The sequence below is a fragment of the Bos javanicus genome, chromosome 3 (genome assembly GCF_032452875.1).
Source record: "Bos javanicus breed banteng chromosome 3, ARS-OSU_banteng_1.0, whole genome shotgun sequence".
Lineage (NCBI taxonomy): Eukaryota > Metazoa > Chordata > Mammalia > Artiodactyla > Bovidae > Bos > Bos javanicus.
Window position 1 is genome coordinate 21,653,545 of NC_083870.1, and position 20,668 is coordinate 21,674,212.

At 48.8% G+C, this 20,668-nt stretch overlaps 1 protein-coding gene across 2 annotated transcripts; it reads left to right on the forward strand.

Annotated features, from left to right (window-relative positions):
- The first annotated feature begins 2,355 nt into the window (after positions 1 to 2,355).
- Positions 2,356 to 19,571, forward strand: ANKRD35 (ankyrin repeat domain 35). Of its 2 annotated transcripts, XR_009734870.1 has the most exons (15): positions 2,356 to 3,020; positions 8,466 to 8,596; positions 9,650 to 9,738; positions 10,111 to 10,175; positions 10,981 to 11,038; positions 11,231 to 11,301; positions 11,604 to 11,710; positions 12,356 to 12,540; positions 13,171 to 13,208; positions 13,364 to 15,379; positions 17,234 to 17,323; positions 17,558 to 17,623; positions 18,718 to 18,815; positions 19,250 to 19,279; positions 19,367 to 19,571. XR_009734870.1 is itself a non-coding variant. In XM_061408651.1 (14 exons), the coding sequence occupies exons 1-13, from the start codon at positions 2,982 to 2,984 to the stop codon at positions 18,775 to 18,777; spliced, it is 3,015 nt and encodes a 1,004-aa protein (XP_061264635.1). In that variant the 5' UTR covers positions 2,357 to 2,981; the 3' UTR covers positions 18,778 to 18,815; positions 19,367 to 19,571. The 2 variants fall into 2 exon arrangements, 1 of the variants encoding a protein (XP_061264635.1); XM_061408651.1 differs by lacking the exon at positions 19,250 to 19,279 and having other exon boundaries at positions 2,357 to 3,020.
- The last annotated feature ends 1,097 nt before the right edge of the window (positions 19,572 to 20,668 follow it).

Below are 20,668 nucleotides of genomic sequence, written 5' to 3' on the forward strand. Positions count from 1 at the left end.
TTGTTTTCCTATGTGTTATTATCTCCTGCCACTAAATCTTACCCTATGCCTCATCCCCTTTGAAATAAGCCCTCAAGTCCAGAAAGACGATAATTAGGTGATTAACTTAAGGTTCTAAAGGTAGAAATCTGATTGACTAGATTTCTTTAGACACCCAGGGTTCTTCTGTTATCCTCAAGGGACATGGCTGCTTCAGCAATAGGCTTCTAGAGACCATGTCTCTGTCTTTGTTGCGTAACCCTGAGAACAGTGGCTGTTCTAGCTTATTCAGTTCAGTTCAGTTCAGTCGCTCAGTCGTGTCCAACTCTTTGCGACTCCATGAATTGCAGCACGCCAGGCCTACCTGTCCATCACCAACTCCCGGAGTTCACTCAAATTCACGTCCATCGAGTCGGTGATGCCATCCAGCCATCTCTTCCTCTGTTGTCCCTTCTCCTCCTGACCCCAATCCCTCCAAGCATCAGAGTCTTTTCCAATGAGTCAACTCTTCACATGAGGTGGCCAAAGTATTGGAGTTTCAGCTTTAGCATCATTCCTTCCAAAGAACACCGAGGACCAATCTCCTTTAGAATGGACTGGTTGGATCTCCTTGCAGTCCAAGGGACTCTCAAGAGTCTTCTCCAACACCACAGTTCAAAAGCATCAATTCTTCGGCGCTCAGCTTTCTTCACAGTCCAACTCTCACATCCATACATGACCATTGGAAAAACCATAGCCTTGACTAGACGGACGTTTGTTGGCAAAGCAATGTCAGGCAGGACAACCATTCTGTGGCAAGCTGGTGTTATTTTGTAGCTGGAGGATCCACGGTGGCTCTCAGCACATAGGCTATCATTTCATCAACCTTTATGGAACACACTGTTTCTGGGTCAGGGACTGAGGCCATGGTTATGTTGACAGATTCCCCCTCCTTATCCCGAGTCAGCCCACAAAGGGAGATGGATATCCTCAAAGACTGGTTCATCTCATTCTCTCTCCACGATTAATATTTTTCTCCACCTAGAGATCTCTCTCTTCTCTGCTGCTCAGCTCCAGGATGGGACTTTCTCTAACTCCAATCTATTCTTCTATAAGCCTGTTACCTCTTCGTTTGAAGCACAGCCAGTTTGAGAAGCAACTGTAGAACAACAAGCTTGCCTCAGACACACAGAAAGGTGTTGCTCAATGTTTCTTATTGTTGTTCCTTTGTTCCTTCATTCATTACTTTGTTTATTCACTCATAAGACGTTAAGCACCGACGACAGAGGATGAGATGGCTGGATGGCATCACTGACTCGATGGACGTGAGTCTGGGTGAACTCCGGGAGTTGGTGATGGACAGGGAGGCCTGGCGTGCTGTGATTCATGGGGTCACAAAGAGTGGGACACGACTGAGCGACTGAACTGATGTGCTGCTGCTGCCGCTAAGTCACTTCAGTCGTGTCCGACTCTGTGCGACCCCATAGACGGCAGCCCACCAGGCTCCCCCATCCTTGGGATTCTCCAGGCAAGAACACAGAAGTGGGTTGCCATTTCCTGCTCCAATGCATGAAAGTGAAAAGTGAAAGTGAAGTCCGACCCTCAGCGACCCCATGGACTGCAACCTTCTAGGCTCCTCTGTCCATGGGATTTTCCAGGCAAGAGTACTGGAGTGGGGTGCCATTGCCTTCTCCAAATATGTGCTAGGCAATGGGAATAATATAAAATGCAACCTCTACCATCAAAGAGCTCAGTTTAGTAGGGGAAACAAGCATGTAAACAAATAATGGCAAATACAGAGAGCTTGTTGCTGGACAACAGTCACACACAAGAAGTGTGTCACATACAAGAGGCATACTTTTTTTAGGTGGGGTTGGCAGGACTTTAAAAGTTTACAGAAAAAATTTTTTTATGTCTTGAGGGGCCACCAAGTGTGAGAGGAGATATTCCAGGGAGGATTAATCACCAGTTGGAAAGGGAACTGTAGATTAGAACAGCCTCCACATTAGGCTATTTGTGAAAGTAGTGAGAGATGAGACTTGAGAATGTAGGGTGTGGCTCCTAATAAACCTTGTAAATCACATTGAGAACTCAACTTTATTCTGTAGGCTTTCCTATGCACTTGAGTGTGCTCTCTTTGGATGAAGGAGAAGAGACAGGTAGATTGGCTGCAACTGACCAAGCACGAACTGCTGAGAATCTGAATTTAAAGGGCAGTGGAAACAGTGAAGACAGTTTTGTGAGTATTTTTGTGGAAAGAGATGCTAAAAAAAAAACCAAAACACCCTTCCTCTCCCTATGCCTTTTTCTAATTTAGAGATGTGTTAGGATATTAGGCCTGAAGCTCCCGTCTTCAGGTTGGGGTGGGTCATCCTGCTCAGTCCTTGGCTCGGTACCACAATCTCCTGCCGTTTCCAAAACGCTCTCTTCAAACCCTTTTTTGTGCCTGGGTTTTGGGCCGCGGAATGGAGGGAGGAAGCAAAGGTAACTAAGTTGGCAAAGGTCTCTGGATAGAATCAAATCGTTGTCATGAGCGGTTAAATGCGACAGTTGGTAAGATCCGAGCAGACGCGGAGAACCTTGTGTTGGTGCTCGGAGGGGCGGGCCCGAGGCAGGGCTTGAGGGCGGGACCGCCGCGTGGAACTGCGGAGAGGGGCGGAGCCAGGGGAGGAGTTTTAGCTGGAGCCGGTGGCTTCCCTTTTGGGATTGAGCAAGTCAGAGCCGGGAGCGGGTTCGGCTTGGGAGAGCGAGGTTTGAGACCAAGCCCACTTCTCGGGCGGAGACTGCAGGACTTCGACCTCCGTAAAGGCCCAGCAGGGCTGGGCGAGGGGCGGAGTTTTAAGCCCAGCCCTCGGGTTCTAGTCTCTGATTGAACGCGATAGGTCTTGGGGCGGGTCTGGGGCGGAATCCCGTTCTGCATTTGACAGCTCTCTAACACAGCTGCAGCCGAGTCCTGTGGGTTCAGGAACCTGTGGCCCGGCTCTCCGCGCGTCCCCGTTCCCCCCGTGGCTCCGGCCCCGGCCATGAAGCGCATCTTCTCCTGCTCGAGCTCACAGGTGGCGGTATGTGCTAAAATGTCTGGGAGGCTGGGCATGGGGCTGGGGTCCAAGCCCTGTGGTGACAGAGTCCTGAGTCCCGACTCCACGCATCATGGCATTTTATCTCTATCCGTCTTTCTAGCTCTTCCACTTCCATAGTGCAGCCCTCCAGCCCTGCCTTCCTCAAGACCCCGTCCCTTAGCCTCTGACTTGCCTTCCTAACCTCTGCCCTCCCCAAGGTTCTTTCCCTTGACCCTTTCTTGCCCTCCTAGAATCTACACCCCAACTTCTGATATGTTCCCTGCAGCCCCTGGTTCTCTCGTAAAGGCGCTGTTTTCTACTTCTACCCTGTTTCCCAGTACTGAACTGCCATCAGGCGTCTGTCCTTTCCCCAGCCTGGGCTCAGCCCCAAGATCCTTTCCATCTCCTAAGTACCGCCCCACACTCCATTTCCCACCCTTGCTCTATCCTCACGACCCTGCTCTCCTCTATGGTCCTATCCTTGCTCTCAGTCCAACAAGTACTTGCAGCCCTCTGCCTTCCCTACCCCTTCTTCATAGTGTTCTCTGTCCTTGTCCCCATCTTACCCCATAACCATTTCCACTCCCATTCTCTCATCGCCACCACTGGCTCAGACAACAACACTCCAAACCTCTTTCCAGTTGGGACTCCCATAGCAGCAGCCTTCTCCTGTTCTCCCCCTTCAACCTCTGCCCGTCTCTGTCCAGTGGTGGTTCAGCTCCCCGATCTCTTTCTACCTGCTCTCTGTGGGTTAATCTTGCAGTCCAGTCTGGCCACACTGACAGGCACTGCCAGAGGAGGCACAGTTGCCTGGCTGCTCCCCAAGGAATGGGTAAATTGTCCGCAGATTCCACTCTGGCCAGTTCACTGCAGTGCCTGGTCATCAGACAGGTTCTTGGGTCAGTCAAGGCCTTTTGCCTGCTTCTTCCCAGAATCTTCCTTCATTCTAAACCCTCATCCAGTTGTTTAGGGCTTGTAATATGCTTCCTTTGACTTAGCTGGGGAACGGTGATGGTAAGAGAAGAAGAGGATAAAGTGGATTCACACTGAGAGTTCCTAGAAGTCAATCCCCTCCCTTGACTCCCAGAACAGAGGTTCTCCCAGAACAGGACACAGGGAGAAAGTCAACAGAAGAGAGTGGCTAAGGGAGGATATAGATGCTTCTTTTCTGAAGATCTCTTACAGACAGACCTCCTATCGGGGATGAAATTTTCTGTGGACACTGAGATGGTGGCTCATTTAGAAGTAATGTGGCCAACTACCTGTAGTAACATTGCTTAGCCTAACTTGACTTACTGTTGTCATTAATTGAGCAAACATGAGAAATGCTCATCTTCTGCATGAGCAGGTCACAGAAATCTGAAAGCAAGCTATGAGGCAAGAGTAGGTACTCTGTTGAGGCCTGTTCTCATCCCGCTTACGTTTGCTTCCCCTTTAGTTTCCATGCATTAATCAACCAATCAAAAGGCATTATTGAATGACTATTAAAGGTACCAGAAACTGAGGCAACCAAGAGTGTCTTAACTCATGATGATTTTCTTATTCACATGGACTCTTCTTTAGTTACTGAAAGTCCTCCACATTGCTCTTCCCTTTCAGGTTTGTGGAGTCTGCCTCTCCTTAGGAATGGGGAAACTGTTTCATTCTTCCTGATGCTCCATTTGTTGGTCCATGCCTCCTTTTCAGGAAGCTGGACTGAACAATGGAGTGAATATTGAAACTGGAAAGCATCCCTCTGTCCTTCTTCATCCCAGCTCTACAGAGGTTTGGCCATGAAGAATTTCTACCCATTCTAAACTCTTAGTACAACAAGATTATAGGTAGCAAATTAGATGGATTTAGAACTACTTAGCTGGAAAACAAAAACAAAAACAAAAACTGTTTCCTCAGTCAGGGTAGGGATCCAATAAGATTGAAAATAGACTAGTTTAAGCTGTAAATTGTTTCCTCATGAAACTTCCCCACACTTCTCATGATAAATTCCTCCACTCCCTGGGTGGCTAACCACTCCGAACCAGTTCGTCAGAGAAGTAGTGTCACAGCCTTCCTGACCACTCCCAAAGCCTAGCTTCCTAGTCATGGCAGAAGATTGCCCCTTTCCACCCTCTCTCCAACCCCTGGGTTCAGTGTACCCTCTGACTGAGATGAGAACTGAAGGATCAGTGCTCATTTAAAAATTAATCTAAGTCATCCAGAATACATATAGGAAGTTCAAGAAACAAACAAAAACGTAACTCCTATGAGCTCATTTTGTTTTAGTCCCAAGGAGTGTCTTCCATGTTAGCTTACTCTGCTTATGTAGGAAGTAAACCAGAAAATAGCTTTAAACAGTAGGCACTGAATCAGGTTAGAGAAGTGTCAATTGCATTTTATTATTTTTTTAAAAAGGGTTTATTTACTTATTTGGCTGCATCGAGTCTTTGTTGCAGCATATGGCATCTTTGATCTTTGTTGAGGTATGCAGGTTCTTTAGTTGTGGCATGTGAACTCTTCGTTGTCATGTGGGATCTAGTTCCCTGACCAGCGATCAAACCTGGGCCCCCTGCATTGGGAGCACAGAGTCTCAGCCACCGGACCACCATGGAAGTCCCTCAATTGCGTTTTAAAGATTGAGGGTCAACTCCTGGTTTCTACAGGGCAGCAAAACCATTTCCATTCATCCATCCTACACAGCGGTAGCCATTCTCTCTACTGTTGGCATGTTTCATCTTCATAGGACGCTCATGGGCACACAGCCAGAGATAAGAAGAGGCCGCAATTACTTCTACAAAGGCACCCCTAGTCTTGGCTACAGAAATACAAAGCTTATCCTTGTTTTCAAGTCTACTAATTAATTTGGTGATTGCTCCCTTGAGGCTGTGATGGTTATTCAGTGCCTCTTTCCCAAGGTGAAAAATAGACTAGATCTTGGAATTCAGATTCAGAGGCATCCTTCCATGTTTTTGTTTTTGTTGGCCACACCATGCAGCCATATGGGATCTTGCTTCCCCAACCAGGGATTGAACCCATGCCCCCTACATTGGAAATGCTGTCTTAACCACTGGACAGCCAGGGAGGTTCCCCTCTGTTCTTCTTCACCCTAGCTCTGCAGAGGTTTGGCCATGAAGAATTTCTACCTATTTTAAATTCTTATTGGTATAACAAGATTATAGAAAGTAAATGGGATAGATTTTAAAACTATCTAGCTGGAAAGAGAATTATCTACATTACTAAGATATACCATTACCATCTATACAGCTTGACTATTGGCCAGAAGGAGCAAGAGCCCTTCCTCCCACTCCCCTGGATGGAGAATTCTGAGCCCAGGAACATCCAAAATGTGCCCAGCAAGTTTGAGAAGGATAGCGATTAGGACTAATGTTTATTGTGTACCTCCTATGTGACAGACAGAGCTAGGTGCCTTATATAGTGTTATTTTATTAGGAAACTGTGGTTCAGAGAAGTTGTTACATGCCTTAGTTCACAAGGATAGAAAGTGTTAGAATCATAATTTTAAACAGAGAACTTCAGATTGAGGTCAGTTAATGGTGGTGTCCTGTGGTGGAGGTGTAGTTCTAGCTCTCTGCCTTTTCTGAGGGTGACATAGCCCCCAGGGAACATTGGATAATGTGTTATTACATCTCAGTCTGTTGAGCAGTCATTTTGCTTATTTTGTCCTTTGAGAATTAACCTGCTTGGAGACTCTTCCTCTTGCCAGGATTAGTGTCTGAACGTGGGTGGCTTTACCCTGGAGGCGGTCTTAGACTGTTTATTTGAAAATAAATAAACCTTCCATAGCTCTGTATTAATATGACCTGGTGGTGAGAACTAAGATAGGGCATCCAGTGGCCTGGGTTCTAATCTCAATTTTACCACTATTCTGTGGTGTGCCCCTGGACAGTTATCTAACCTCAGAGCACTTCAGTTTCTTTTCTGTCAACTAGATAAAATAATATCAGCCCTAACTACTTTCCAGGAACGTTGAGAGGCTAATTGAAATAGCACTTAAAAGGGCTACGAGGAATTACCTCAGGAGTGTTACCTCAGGATCCACTTACCTTAGATAATTTTATGGTGTAGGCATTTAAAATCTTTCCTGTTCTTGATTAATAATTTGCCCTGGCTATGTAAATAGTATTTGAAAATGAGCTGGCTTCCAGAGACTCTATTTTTCCCCACCACCTCCTATAGCTTCTTTCTTGTTTCGATCACACCTCGTAAAATGCAATGTACCACCACCAATCCCCCACCACTTCCTGTTCTTTTTTTATAAGGATGCCATATACTTGTAAGGCTTTTTACAGTTTACAAACAGATTTTATATACATTAGCTCATTTCATACAACATGTGAAGTAGTAATTAGTATCCTCATTTTATAGACGAGGAAACAGGTTAGAGGTGTTCAATGGCTTACTCTAGGTCACATAGTTGAGGAAGTGGTCAAACCAGGCCCTGAACTTAGGCCTGCTGACAAATATTCACCTAGGGCTCTTTTCACCATTCCACAGATTTCTGTATCCTTTCCTCCTTTCCTTTCTCTGGACCAAACAAGGCTTTTCTAGGCTTTTGGCTCTGGGTGCTTTTACACAGCTCTTTCATGCCCTGTAATACTTCAATTATTGTAATTACCCCACCACCTGAAAGAGTCAAGCTGGCATAGTAGAACAATGTATGCCCAGGTGTGGCTCTTGTCTGGAACAGCTGCTCTCCGCCAGGAAAATGAGGAGGGATGGCAGGGTGGAGGAGGGCAACTGTCTCTTCTGCCTCCTCCATAGCTGAAGACCTATCTTGGCCTTTTGGTTGGTGTTGCCAGGGAAGGGGAAGAGGGACTAGCCAAAGGGCCTGGGTATGAGAAGGGAAAAATGGAAACTTTGTGCTTCTCCTCCAAGTTTTGCACCCCAAAGCCAATGGGTAGAGATGGTATGGCTAGGTACTTAGGCTCCTAACTGTGACCCAAAGCTAGGTGCCCTGATTTCTCAAATATCTGAGAACAAAAAACAGAGCAGCACAGGGGGTTGAGAGGCAAGGTGAACCCAAGTCTGGAATGGTCAGTTTGGTTCAGTTTGCTCCAGCAAGCCCTAACGACCAAAAGGGAAGGAGTCAAGGCTAGGACTGCTCGGAGGCTGTGCATCTAAAAATAATCAAAATGCTGATTTAAGAAAAAAAAAAAAGACATTTGAAATACTAGCATTCAGGACTCAAACAATGATTTTTAATTCAGTACTCCAAGCCCCTTTTGGTCCAGAGCCAGCAGTAACTGGCAGTAGTCCTCAGTGGCATGTGAGTTGGTGAATATTGAACTGGCCCAACTATGAAGCATTCAGTGACCTAGGGAGAGTGACTTGTGGAACACTGAAAGGACCTCAGGGATGTCCCTTTTCCCTTGCTTGGCCTCCTAACCATCTTTTTTTTCTTCCTCGGCTCTACCCCAACCTCTTAGATTCTCACAATGTGTTGCTCTGGTCCAGGTGGAGAGATGGAACCGCCGTGATCAGAAGCTGCTGGAGGCGGTGCAGCGGGGGGACGTGGGACGCGTGGCTGCCCTGGCCTCCAGGAAATCTGCCAGACCCACTAAGCTAGACTCAAACGGCCAGTCCCCGTAAGTAAGTCCTCTTGATCCCCACCTTGGTATGTGTGTCATGTTCAGTTGCTAAGTCGTGTCTGACCCTTCTGACCCCATTGATTGTAGCCCTCCAGGCTCCGCTGTCCATGGGATTTCCCAGGGAAGAATACTGGAGTGGGTTGCCATTTCTTTCTCCCCCTTGGTATGTGGTTCTCTTTAAAAACCTCAAACCTGAATATGATGTAAGACTAGGAAACATCTATAACTTCAGAGCCCTTTTTTGTCTTAATTAGCAAGTATATAAATAAATCTTCACTACTTCTCAAGTGCTGCACAAAGTGGGAGTAGAGATTGTCCTTGGGGTCCTTACACCGCAAGACCCACATCAGCAAAACTGACCGAGAAAGGAATAAAGCCATGAAATAAATGGAAAACTGAAACATACACTAAGTAGGGTATTTCTTCATTGCACAAGTTGGAGGGTATGTATGCTTGAGACACTAGGAGTACAGTGGTGGCCATGAGCATCATGTGGCTGGAAGAGGTGATTAGTACAAGAGGGATATTATTCCTTATCTCTGCCCAAGTCAGCCTGCAAATGTCCAGCCCTCTGCTCTGGCCCACTCTTTCTGTGACATTTCCAGTCTGCTAAGGGTATTGGGCTCAGAGTGACAGATAATTATGTGTTCCCTGGACACCCTGAGATACTCAGATTGCTTAAGACCCATAGCTCTTCTTTCTACCTTTGCTTATGGCCTCCTCTGACGTTATAACAGTAGGCCATTCACATAGTCTTCTCTTTCTCAGAAAGTCAGGCTAACAGAGCTTTCCTTTCTGCCTTTGGAATTGGCTTTGGGTTGATGGAGCATAGCAGGCAGGGCTTAGAAGATTCTCCCAGGTGGGGAAGATCCCCTGGAGAAACGAATGGCAACCCACTCCAGTATTCGTGCCTGGAGTATCCCATGGACAGAGAAGCTGACGTGGGGTACATGGGGTCACAAAGAATTGGACGTGACTAACTGAGTAAAACTATTCCTCATCTTTATGAGGTCCCTTTATCTTTCTGCCTCCCGGCCTTGACTCTGGCAGGTTTCATCTGGCCGCCTCCAAAGGCCTGACAGAATGTCTGACTATACTACTTGCCAATGGGGCTGACATCAACAGCAAGAATGAGGACGGTGAGTTAGACTGAGCACTGGGCCATGCTGCTTGCTTTTCCCTTTATAGCAGCAGTGAGGGGTTGGGGTAGGGCAGTCCTGGGCCCTGCTGGGCATTCAGCTGTAGTCCCCCCTGCTTCTCTCCTTGTAAGTCCCTGCCAGCCTGCTTTCAGGGGTTCCCCTCCTTGCAAGCTGGGCCTACCTCACTCTCACTCCCACCTCCACTGTGGGTACCAGGCACTTGGGGAACAGGAATTTCTGGCCCCATGTGGCTGAGAGTTTCTCTCTCTAATCTCCCTCTGATTATCTGTGCGTCTCTCGCCTTCCCTCCCTGTGAGTCATCAGCATCCATGGGGCCACCTACCCCCTTTCTCTGCTTCTTTCTGTTTCTAGGAAGCACCGCCCTGCACTTGGCCACCATTTCTTGCCAGCCACAATGTGTCAAGGTCCTGCTGCAGGTAAGAGAGACCCCTGATACTACTCTTTTGAAAGGAAGAAGTGGACCCAGAGACTCCTGACTTTGTCTTGTACTCACCAGCAACATTTGGTCAAATGTACCCCTCACATCCCCAGTAAGAGAGCTGGTAATCTCTCATTCATTAATTCGTCAGTATTTATTTAATATCTGCTATGTGCAGGCACCCAGCTTAATGTTGCCCTCCAGGGCACATCAAAAAGCAGCATTGCCAGGCACTGACACCCAGTCAGTCAGTATGCGTGTATCGAGTTTCACTGTTGGCATAGCCACTGCGGAGACTGACTGCTGTGATGATGGGCGGGTTGAAGGATGGCAGAGGTGTTCATATTAAACCCAAAGTCTGCTGTCTGTTCTTGAGGAGTTTGTAGTCTTGGAGTACAAAGAGGAATATACATGTGAAATGACATGTGGACAGTTCAGAGATAAGCTTCTCAAATTTCAAAAGGCCCAGTTCAATCAGGCCATTGTGCCAATGGATATTCTGCTTTGTTCTTCCTAGCTCTTTCCAAGATTCTCATTTATGATCCTAAAGTACCAGACATGGACTCAGGCGTTATTGTCCTTAATGTGTTTATTTACCTATAATCTGATTTTTCTTAGGCCCTAGGTTTATCAACCAGGGCTGAAATTCAAGGCTGCCTATAGTCTGCAAGGAATAAAAGCCATGATCCCTCTGCCCCTCCCTATAGTATGATGAAAGCTGGTCATACAACAGATACAACAGGGTGGGAGATGACAGTGTTAACACCATGCTCCATGCTGCTTCCCTTTGTGACTGTTTGCAGCATGGTGCCAATGAAGACGCTGTAGATGCAGAAAATCGTAGTCCATTGCACTGGGCAGGTGTGTGCCAGGGGACTAGTGGGAAATGGGGCTGCTGGGACCAGAAGGTGAGGAGGGAGGGGAGGATAACGTTTGTGGGGGAAGGGCAGGCCAGAGTTAACTGCTGAAAGGGTTGGAGAGGATCCTGCATCATGGTCTGAGAGGTGCCCTTCTGGCTTCTGCTTAACCCAATCATCCTGTAACCCTCCATAGCCTCCTCTGGCTGTGCCTCAAGTGTGCTCCTCTTGTGTGATCATGAAGCCTTCCTGGACGTCCTGGATAATGTGAGTGTTGGCAGGGCCCTATATGGTGAGGCTGCTACTTTCTTTGAAGTTAATTAGCCAAGTTCCATGACCAGGGGTTGTGAGGCACCACCTCTTCTTCTTTCTCCCTTTGCCCCTCCTCCTTTTCCACAGAGAGGTTAAGGCTTATCTTCTGGAGAGTTTCCAACCCTCTGAGAAGGAGTATTTAGCCCCAGGATTGGCGCTTTTGCCTGGAGAGGTGTGGGAACAGGGGAGTTGGTAGGACATGCCGAAGCCCTGGTTCCCCTGTCTGCTCACGAACCCCGTTCCCACAATCTGTGCAGGATGGACGTACACCCCTGATGATTGCCTCGCTGGGTGGTCACGCAGCTATCTGCTCACAGCTGCTGCAGAGAGGTGCCCGGGTCAATGTCACCGACAAGAATGACAAGTGAGCCCTCTATCATCCCATCCCATATCCCGACCCTGACAATCTAAAAAGGAGCCACTGGGCAAAGAGTGTGTGTGTGTGTGTGTGTGTGTGTGTGTGTGTGTGTGTGAGATGGGGAGATTGGTCTCTGTTTTCTTGGGAACCTCCTTCCTTCCCAGTGGTGGTTCAGAAGAGCCCTGCTTGGGCTTCACTGTTTTCCTCTTGGTGAGTTAAGAATGTTTTCCTTATACTTTCTTATTCTACTGCTGCCAGTGCCATCCTTCTGGCATAGATGACTCTGGAAGTAGAATTCATACTCCTGGAACCCCTATTTTAATTGACTGGCTTTCAAACTATGTTCTAAGACATAGAATCTGTTTACCCAGTAAAGAACTTATATAGAACCTCAACATATAAAGCAGATGAAAATGGAGCCCCTCAAATGGGCTCCCCGCTTTCTGATGTCACAGTTCCTGGAATGACATCTGAACAGGTCTGGTCTGGCCTAATGCTTTGTCACTGACTGGTGACAGTCTGTGGTTCTCCTGACCACACTGAGTGAGAGCTGACCTTGCAAGTGGATTTTTATTTTTTGTTTTTTTTTGGAAACCAGGACTCCAGGATGTCATGAGAAAAGCCTATGCTCAGATTTGTCTCACCCCACAGATCGGCTCTGATCCTGGCCTGTGAAAAAGGCAGTGCTGAGGTGGCTGAACTGCTCCTGAGCCATGGAGCAGATGCGGGGGCAGTGGACAGCACGGGGCATGATGCTCTGCATTATGCCCTACGCACACAAGACAGGCCGCTGTGGAGGCTGCTGCGGCAGGCCCTGAACCGGCAGGGCCGAGGGGGTAAAGCCAATCCGCTTTTGTGACTCCAAGATGCTCCTTGATAGCCTTAGAATCCAAGAAGCTTCTTAGAATCCCATTTGTTTCCATGGAAACAATCCATGTGATAAATAACTGTCACTTTAGTGGAGAATTTACTTATTTATTGCTTCTGCTATGAGATGACTCCCACTTCCCAAAAGCAAGGTCACAAAATTCTTTAATGCAACCTTGTCTCTCCCTGAAGGCAACTCTGGCTAGCACTGTTGCTAGCATTTATGAGTTGTAATTGTACATCTGTTTGTGTGATTTGATGGTCAATCTGTCTCTTGCCCCTACTATACTGTAACCCCCTCAGATAACCTCCTCTGTTTTGCTCACCATTGGCTCCTGGTTTCTACCTATAACAGTGCTTATTGGCACAGTGTCCAATACATAAATGAGTGAAACAAATAAATGAGCCAACATATCTCTGGGACAGGGAACCAACACTGATGGCTACTTAGGGATCCATCAAATAGAGGTGGCTTCTGGCACCAGAAAGACACGTGTGGTTAAGGATGAACACTGAGGGGCCACTCCTTTCAGAGAAAGTCTGAAGCTAGATTGTGGGCCCTGTCTCCTCTCTCATTTCCCCCATGTCTTTTCATGTAGGTCAGGGGCCAGTTCAACACCTGAATCCTGCATCCCAGGTAAGACCCTAAGCACCTCCTCCTTTTGCTTCTGACCCACCCCAGTCTTTCCCGCTGGGATGTCTCCCAGGCAGGGATCATTGGGGCATCGAGACAGTCTAAGAGAAGAAAGGCTAGCTGCCTGGGTTGATGTCACTGTTCCTTTTTCTACATAGACCTCTCCCTCTGAGCCTCAGGTGGGTGCTCCACCTAAGAGCCCATGGAGAGCAGAGCCTGAGGAGGAGCAGGAGGAAGAAGAGGACGAGGATCCATGTTCAGAGGAGTGGAAGTGGAAGTATGAAGAGGAGAAGAGAAAAGTTTCTCAGTTGGAGCAGGAGCTGCTGCGAAAGACGGAAGAGTGCAAGGCTCAAGCTACAGCTTACCTGGGCCTGGAGAATCAGATTCAAGAACAGGTGCGGGAGCTGGGGCTCCTCCTGTCCCAAGAGCCCAGAGCTCCAGAGAACCAGGGCTCTAGTCTCCGGCATGGAGGAGATGGCATGGAACAGGGCTGTGCCCTCAACCTGCTGGCTAAGCACATACAAGAGCTGAAGAAGCATCAGCAGGCCACAGCTGCAGCGGCAGCCAACCCAGTATTAGCTTCCAAGAAGGCCGAGGATTCAGTCCCAGGGGAGATCCAGTATGAAGCCCAGGGAAGGTCCCAACCAGAAGAACAGGAGCCACCCCAGAGCCCAAAGTCTGAAACTGTAGGGAAAACCACGGGACAGCAACTGACCAACAGTGATGGGCAGGCCCTTCGCCTTGATCAGACTGACCAGCTGTTTGCTGGCCGGAAGGAGAGGCCCCAGGCTCCAGGGTCTGAACCCACAAGCACAGTGGCTGAGCCAGCGGGCACAGCAGCCATGAATCAGCTCCTGCTACAGCTGAGGGAGGAGCTGGCTGCGGTGTGGCGAGAAAAGGATGCAGCCCGGGGGGCTTTATCAAGATCCGTCTTGGAGGGAGCTCTGGGGACACCCCGGGCTGAGGCTGCAGCAGCTGCCTGGGAGAAGATGGAGGCCAGGTTGGAGCAGGTGCTGGTGAGACTGGATCGAGCAAAAGCAGGATTGCAGATGAAACCCAAGGCCCCTGCCCAGGAGCCCAGAGAGGAAGCACCCAAGGCACTCCCAGGGACCATCACCCAAGAGGATGAAGAAAAGGAGAAAAGGGTCCCCGGGGCCCGGGGAGAGCCTCTAGGGGCTCCTGGAGGGGACCAGATGCCAGGAGGAGGCCAGGCCAGGGGACAGCTGGAGAAAGAAGTGTCCGCCCTGAGACTGAGCAACAGTAACTTGCTGGAGGAGCTGGGGGAGCTGGGCCGGGAGCGGCAGCGGTTGCAGGGGGAGCTGCAGTCCCTGAGCCAGCGGCTACAGCGGGAGTTTGTGCCCAGGCCGGAGGCGCAGGACCAGCTACAGCAGTTGCGGAGGAGTGTGGGGCTGCTGACAGATGAACTGGCCCTGGAGAAGCAGGCCACCGAGAAGCTGCGGAAGCGCCTGGCCTCCCAGAACAGAGGCCTCCAGGGGCTGTGGGACTGCCTGCCCCCAGACCTGGTAGGCCAGGGGAGTGCACGGAGCGCAGCCGCCGAGCCCCTCGAAGACCTGCAGGCCTGCATCAGTGCCTTGGTGGCCAGGCACCGGGAGGCCCAGCAGGGGCTGGCTCGGCTGGAAGAGGAAAACCAGCAGCTGCGGGGCTCCCCTTCCCGCCTCGGGGAGCCAGGCGTCTCCTCAGAGGCCTCGGCCTCCCCGCAGGTGGCGGCTCTGGAGCAAGACCTGGGGAAGCTGGAGGAAGAGCTGCGGGCCGTTCAGGCCACGATGAGCGGGAAGAGCCAGGAGATCTGGAAGCTGAAGCAGCTGCTCTACCAAGCTACCGAGGAAGTGGAGGAGCTGAGGGCTCGGGAGGCGGCCAGCCTGCGGCAGCACGAGAAAACTCGGGGCTCCCTGGTGGCCCAGGCCCAGGCTTGGGGCCAGGAGCTAAAGGCTTTGCTGGAAAAGTATAACACGGCCTGCCGGGAGATGGGTCGGCTGCGGGAGGCGGCGGCAGAGGAGCGGCGCCGGAGCGGGGACCTGGCCGCGCGCGCCGCGGAGCATGAGCGCCAGGCCAGCGAGATGCGCGGACGCTCCCAACAGTTCGAGAAGACGGCGGAACTGCTCAAAGAGAAGGTGGAGCATCTCATCGGGGCTTGCCGGGATAAGGAGGCTAAGGTGAGCAGGCAGGCCGGCCAGCCGAAGGGAATATCAGGGACGGTTTCTGCGTGTTTAGAGTCTGTGGCCCTGAAACTGGGGCTTCCCCGGTGGCTCAGCGGTAGTGAATCCGCCTGCAATTCAGGAGCCGCAGGAGACACGGGTTCGATCCCTGGGTCAGGAAGGTCACCTTGAGGTAGGCATGGCAACCCACTCCAGTAATCTTGCCTAGAGAATTCCATGGACAGAGGAGCCTGGCGAGCTACAGTCCACGGGTCGCACAGTCGGAGACGACTGAAGCGACTGGGCAGGCACGCACAACCTGAAACTATCTTTGGCCAGTTAGATGAATAGCCCAAGCAGAACCAGTCAGTTGCAAGGACCACACAATGTTCTCCTGGGTCTGAGGGGGTTTGGGGTTGAAAATTGGAAGTAAGGTATAAATTCAAGAGAGAAGGGAGCTTAGGTATTAAAACTTGGGACTCAGGGTTCCGAAGCTCCCCCCTCACCTCAATCAGAGTAGGTTCTACAAAAGAGTTTCATTGGCAAAGAGGGTGCCATGCAGAGGAAAAAATTTGAAAACCATTGTGTTAGATACTCGAGTTTCCTAGTGATTGCTCCAAAAGTGAATATAAGTATATATTTCTAAAAGACATGTTTTTATGAATTCTAAAAAAAACAATTTACAAATGAATTTAGTAATTCTAGAACTGCTTGTGCAATGAGTGAGTTCAGACTTATTAAAATTTGTGTACATGATCAAATTTAGAAGGATTAAAAACTATAGGGAGTTACATTTGACAGAATATAAAGTACATAAATGTAGAAGGAACGTTATATAGAATAGGAATCAGTGTGGGCTGGGGCTAATTAAAGAAGGAATTTTATGTTGGTGTTGAAGATGATTAGACAAATGAGCAAAAGAAAATAGTGTAGTGGGCTCTTAATTGAGATTGTCTGCATTTGAATTTCAATTTCAAAACTAACTAATGGAGGGGCTTCCCTGGCAGGCCAGTGGTTAAGAACTGGAGCTTCCACTGCAAGGGGCACAGGTTCAACCCCTAGCCTAGGAACTAGGATCCTGCATGCCATGAGTGGCCAAACAGAAAACAAACAAAAAACCCAAACTGATTGACCTTGGGTGAGTTATCTAAGCCTCAGTTTTCTCATATATAAAATGAAAATAATAACAATTGTTATGAGGATTACATTAAATAAGATATTACATTTAAAATACTCAGAAAAAATTTTGGCAAATGGCTGCTGCTGCTGCTGCTAAGTTGCCTCAGTCGTGTCTGACTCTTTGCGACCCCATAGACGGCAGCCCACTAGGCTCCTCTGTCCCTGGGATTCTCCAGGCAGGAATACTGGAGTGGGTTGCCATGGCAAATGGCTAATACCCAGTAAAAGTTAGCTACTCCTGCCATTCCTGCCACCATTCCTATTACAGCTGGTTATCATTAACTGCATTTGTGTCTCAACCTCACGAACCACAAAAACTCATCTCCATTTCCTTCAGTGGTCAGCAGCCAGAAGTCAGTCAGGATTCAGTAAGGAGCTAAGAGTGTGGACTGTGAATTCAGACAAATCTTGATTCAAAATCAAATCTTGATTTCATCACTTATCAGCTGTGTGATTTTGACAAATTACTTAACTCCGGCTCCTATCTACAAAACGTGAATGATAATACTTCCCTCAGAGAAGTATTGTTTTTCTTAGAAGAGTTGTTTTGAGGATTAAATGAGACAATGTGTGTAAAAGCACATGGCAGATATTAAATACCCAATAAATGGCAACTGACCTTGACTTTGAGTGGTCCTGGGGTGGGAAATGACTGGGGCCTCATTGATTCCCTTCATTTCCTTTTGGCCTCAGATCAAGGAGTTGTTGAAGAAGCTGGAGCAGCTTTCAGAGGAGGTTCTAGCTGTTCGGGGAGATAATGCTCGCCTTGCTCTACAGCTGCAGGTATGTTTGGTCCTCGGGAGATGGGCACTGCTAGAGAAGAGCGTGCAGAATGGCAGTGATGTGTCTGTGGGAGAGATTCTGGGGATCCAGAGGCCCGGCCAGGCAGTGGTCTAGGCTGAGGCGCTCAGGGGCCAAGGGAGCCCACCTGCCACAGCCGATCCCTTCCCTTTGTTGTTCTTCATGCTTGGGGGAGGAGGGTGAGTCACACGACCTCCCACTGATGCTCACTCCTAGGATTCCCAGAAGAACCATGAAGAGATCATCTCTACCTATAGGAAGCATCTGCTGAATGCTGCTCAGGTGAGCCTGGGGGGAGGTAGAGGCAGAGAGCTGGGCAGGGGGCATTGCATTTGGCGCCTCTTCTCTTAACTGCAAAGACGTCATCTCTCAGAAAGCTGGACTTTAAATGTTCCAGTACCAGGTTTCTCGACCTCATGAGGCAGATCAAGAGTATGAGGCAGATCAAGAGTATGAATGTGAAGGGAAGAGGTGTTTGCCCCTCCTTTCCAATTCTCTGACTGACTGAAAGGCTTTTTCCTGTCCCTATGCCCTTTCTTCGGAGAAGAAAGAAAGGCTTTTTCCTGTCCCTATGCCCTTTCTTTCGCCTGGAAAAGCCCATGGACAGAGGAGCCTGGTGGGCTGCAGCCCATGGGGTCTCGAAGAGTCGGACACGACTGAGCAACTTCCCTTTCACTTTTCACTTTCATGCATTGGAGAAGGAAATGGCAACCCACTCCAGTGTTCTTGCCTGGAGAATCTCATGGACAGGGGAGCCTGGTGGGGCTGCCGTCTATGGGGTCACACAGAGTCAGACACGACTGAAGTGACTTAGCAGCAGCATGCCCTTTCTTGGGGAGTTTCCCAGGTGGCGCTAGTGGTAAAGAACCTGCCTGCCAATGCAGGAGATGTAAGAGATGAGGGCTTGACCCCTGGGTTGGGAAGATCCCCTGGAGGAGGACATGGCAACCCACTCCAGTATTCTTGCCTGGAGAATTCCATGGACAGAGGAGCCTGGTGGGCTACAGTCCACGGGGTCACAAGAGTCAGACACGACTGAAGCAACTTAGTACACAGAACATGCCCTTTCAGTTTCCTCCCAAGCCAGCTTATCCCTCACCAAGGAAGAAGAGGTGGGTGGCTTGCTCCTTTATGAGGAACAATAATAACTACAAAGAATTGAACATTTATTTTTGTACCTGGTGCTTTGCTCTGTATTCACAATTGTAACCCTCACAGCAGTCCTGAAAAGTCAATGTCATTATCTTCCTTGTGAAGATTAGGAAACAGCTATGGAGAAGTACTACTAAGTGAGGGCACATAGTAAGTTGCATTCTACTGCACTCTCCCTCTCATGTTCTGTTCATCTCCTTTTGTTTCTTTCCTGCCACCTACAGGGCTATATGGAACAGGACGTGTATAATATCCTCCTGCGAATCCTCAGCATACAGGAGTGAGGCAACCCGTGTCCTGAAGAATATGGGATCTCTCTGTTGTGAGTTATGGGCTCAGGGTGATGAGGGAAGGAGCTTGGGAGAAAGGGGACTTAAGGATGGGAATTGGAGTCTCCTTTTGCCCCAGGTGATAGCTGACACTAGGGAGGTAGAGTGGGACATATCTTGTGGGGGCATAGACTGTTTGAGGTGAGGTCACTTGAGAAGACATGATATGGAGAATGCCTGGGTGCAGTCAGGAGTCAGCGAGCAGATAGACTGAAGGGGCCTGACTTATGGGATAAGAGATGGGAAAGAGGAGCTGAGTGACTTTCCTAGGGTCTGGGGTGGAGAGAAGCCAGTGAAAGATGAGTGGTGGTGGGCCAGTGATGCATGGTTGTTTCCTAGAGTGGGATTCTGCAGATTCCGGAATCTCCTTCACTCCCCACCACTCATTCAAAGTGTAGTCATCCTCTCTCTTTCTCCCGACCCCCAGGCAGCTGGCTATCTTCTCCAGTCCGGATAGGTGAGGATCATTAGCCTCTTGGCATGGGTGGGAAGAGACTGAGGGTATAGAAATGTGTGCATTTCATCCTTGAATTTCCTTTTTCAGGGAACAGAGCATCCTGGTTGGCAGAGGCTCCATCAGGCTGTGGTGGGTGGTGGGTTTGCCACTGGAGGTGGTGTGGGTGGAGCTTCACCTGACATTATGGACCCCAGACCTGAGAACCCGAACCCTGGAATCAGCATGGTTGACATCAGAGGAGGTGTGGGTGGAAGCCAGCTCTATGGAGAATAAAGCGGGAGGCAGGATGGTGTTGGGTGTCATTGTTTCTTCTAAAAGGGGCATGGGGAAGGAATCTTTTCATTCTTTTTTGATCACAAATGGCCCTGTTAAATAGCTGCTTTCAAACTTTGATTATGATCCAAAGTAAGAAATACATTTTACATCCTGTGTGTACATACCTGAAATAATATTTACCCTTATTCAGTTCAGTTCAGTCACTCAGTCGTGTCCGACTCTTCTTGACCCCATGAATCGCAGCACGCCTGGCCTCCCTGTCCATCACCAACTCCCGGAGTTCACTCAGACTCACGTCCATTGAGTCAGTGATGCCATCCAGCCATCTCATCCTCTGTTGTCCCCTTCTCCTCCTGCCCCCAATCCCTCCCAGCATCAGAGTCTTTTCCAATGAGTCAACTCTTCGCACGAGGTAGCCAAAGTTCTGGAGTTTCAGCTTCAGCATCATTCCCTCCAAAGAAATCCCTGGGCTGATCTCCTTCAGAATGGACTGGTTGGATCTCCTTGCAGTCCAAGGGACTCTCAAGAGTCTTCTCCAACACCACAGTTCAAAAGCATCAATTCTTCAGCGCTCAGCCTTCTTCACAGTCCAACTCTCACATCCATACATGACCACTGGAAAAACCATAGCCTTGACTAGACGGACCTTTGTTGGCAAAGTAATATCTCTGCTTTTCAATACGCTATCTAGGTTGGTCATAACTTTCCTTCCAAGGAATAAGCGTCTTTTAATTTCATGGCTGCAGTCACCATCTGCAGTGATTTTGGAGCCCAGAAAAATAAAGTCTGACACTGTTTCCACTGTTTCCCCATCTATTTCCCATGAAGTGATGGGACCGGATGCCATGATCTTCTTTTTCTGAATGTTGAGCTTTAAGCCAACTTTTTCACTCTCCTCTTTCACTTTCATCAAGAGGCTTTTTAGTTCCTCTTCACTTTCTGCCATAAGGGTGGTGTCATCTGCATATCTGAGGTTATTGATATTTCTCCCGGCAACCTTGATTCCAGTTTGTGTTTCTTCCAGTCCAGCGTTTCTCATGATGTACTCTGCATAGAAGTTAAATAAGCAGGGTGACAATATACAGCCTTGACGTACTCCTTTTCCTTTTTGGA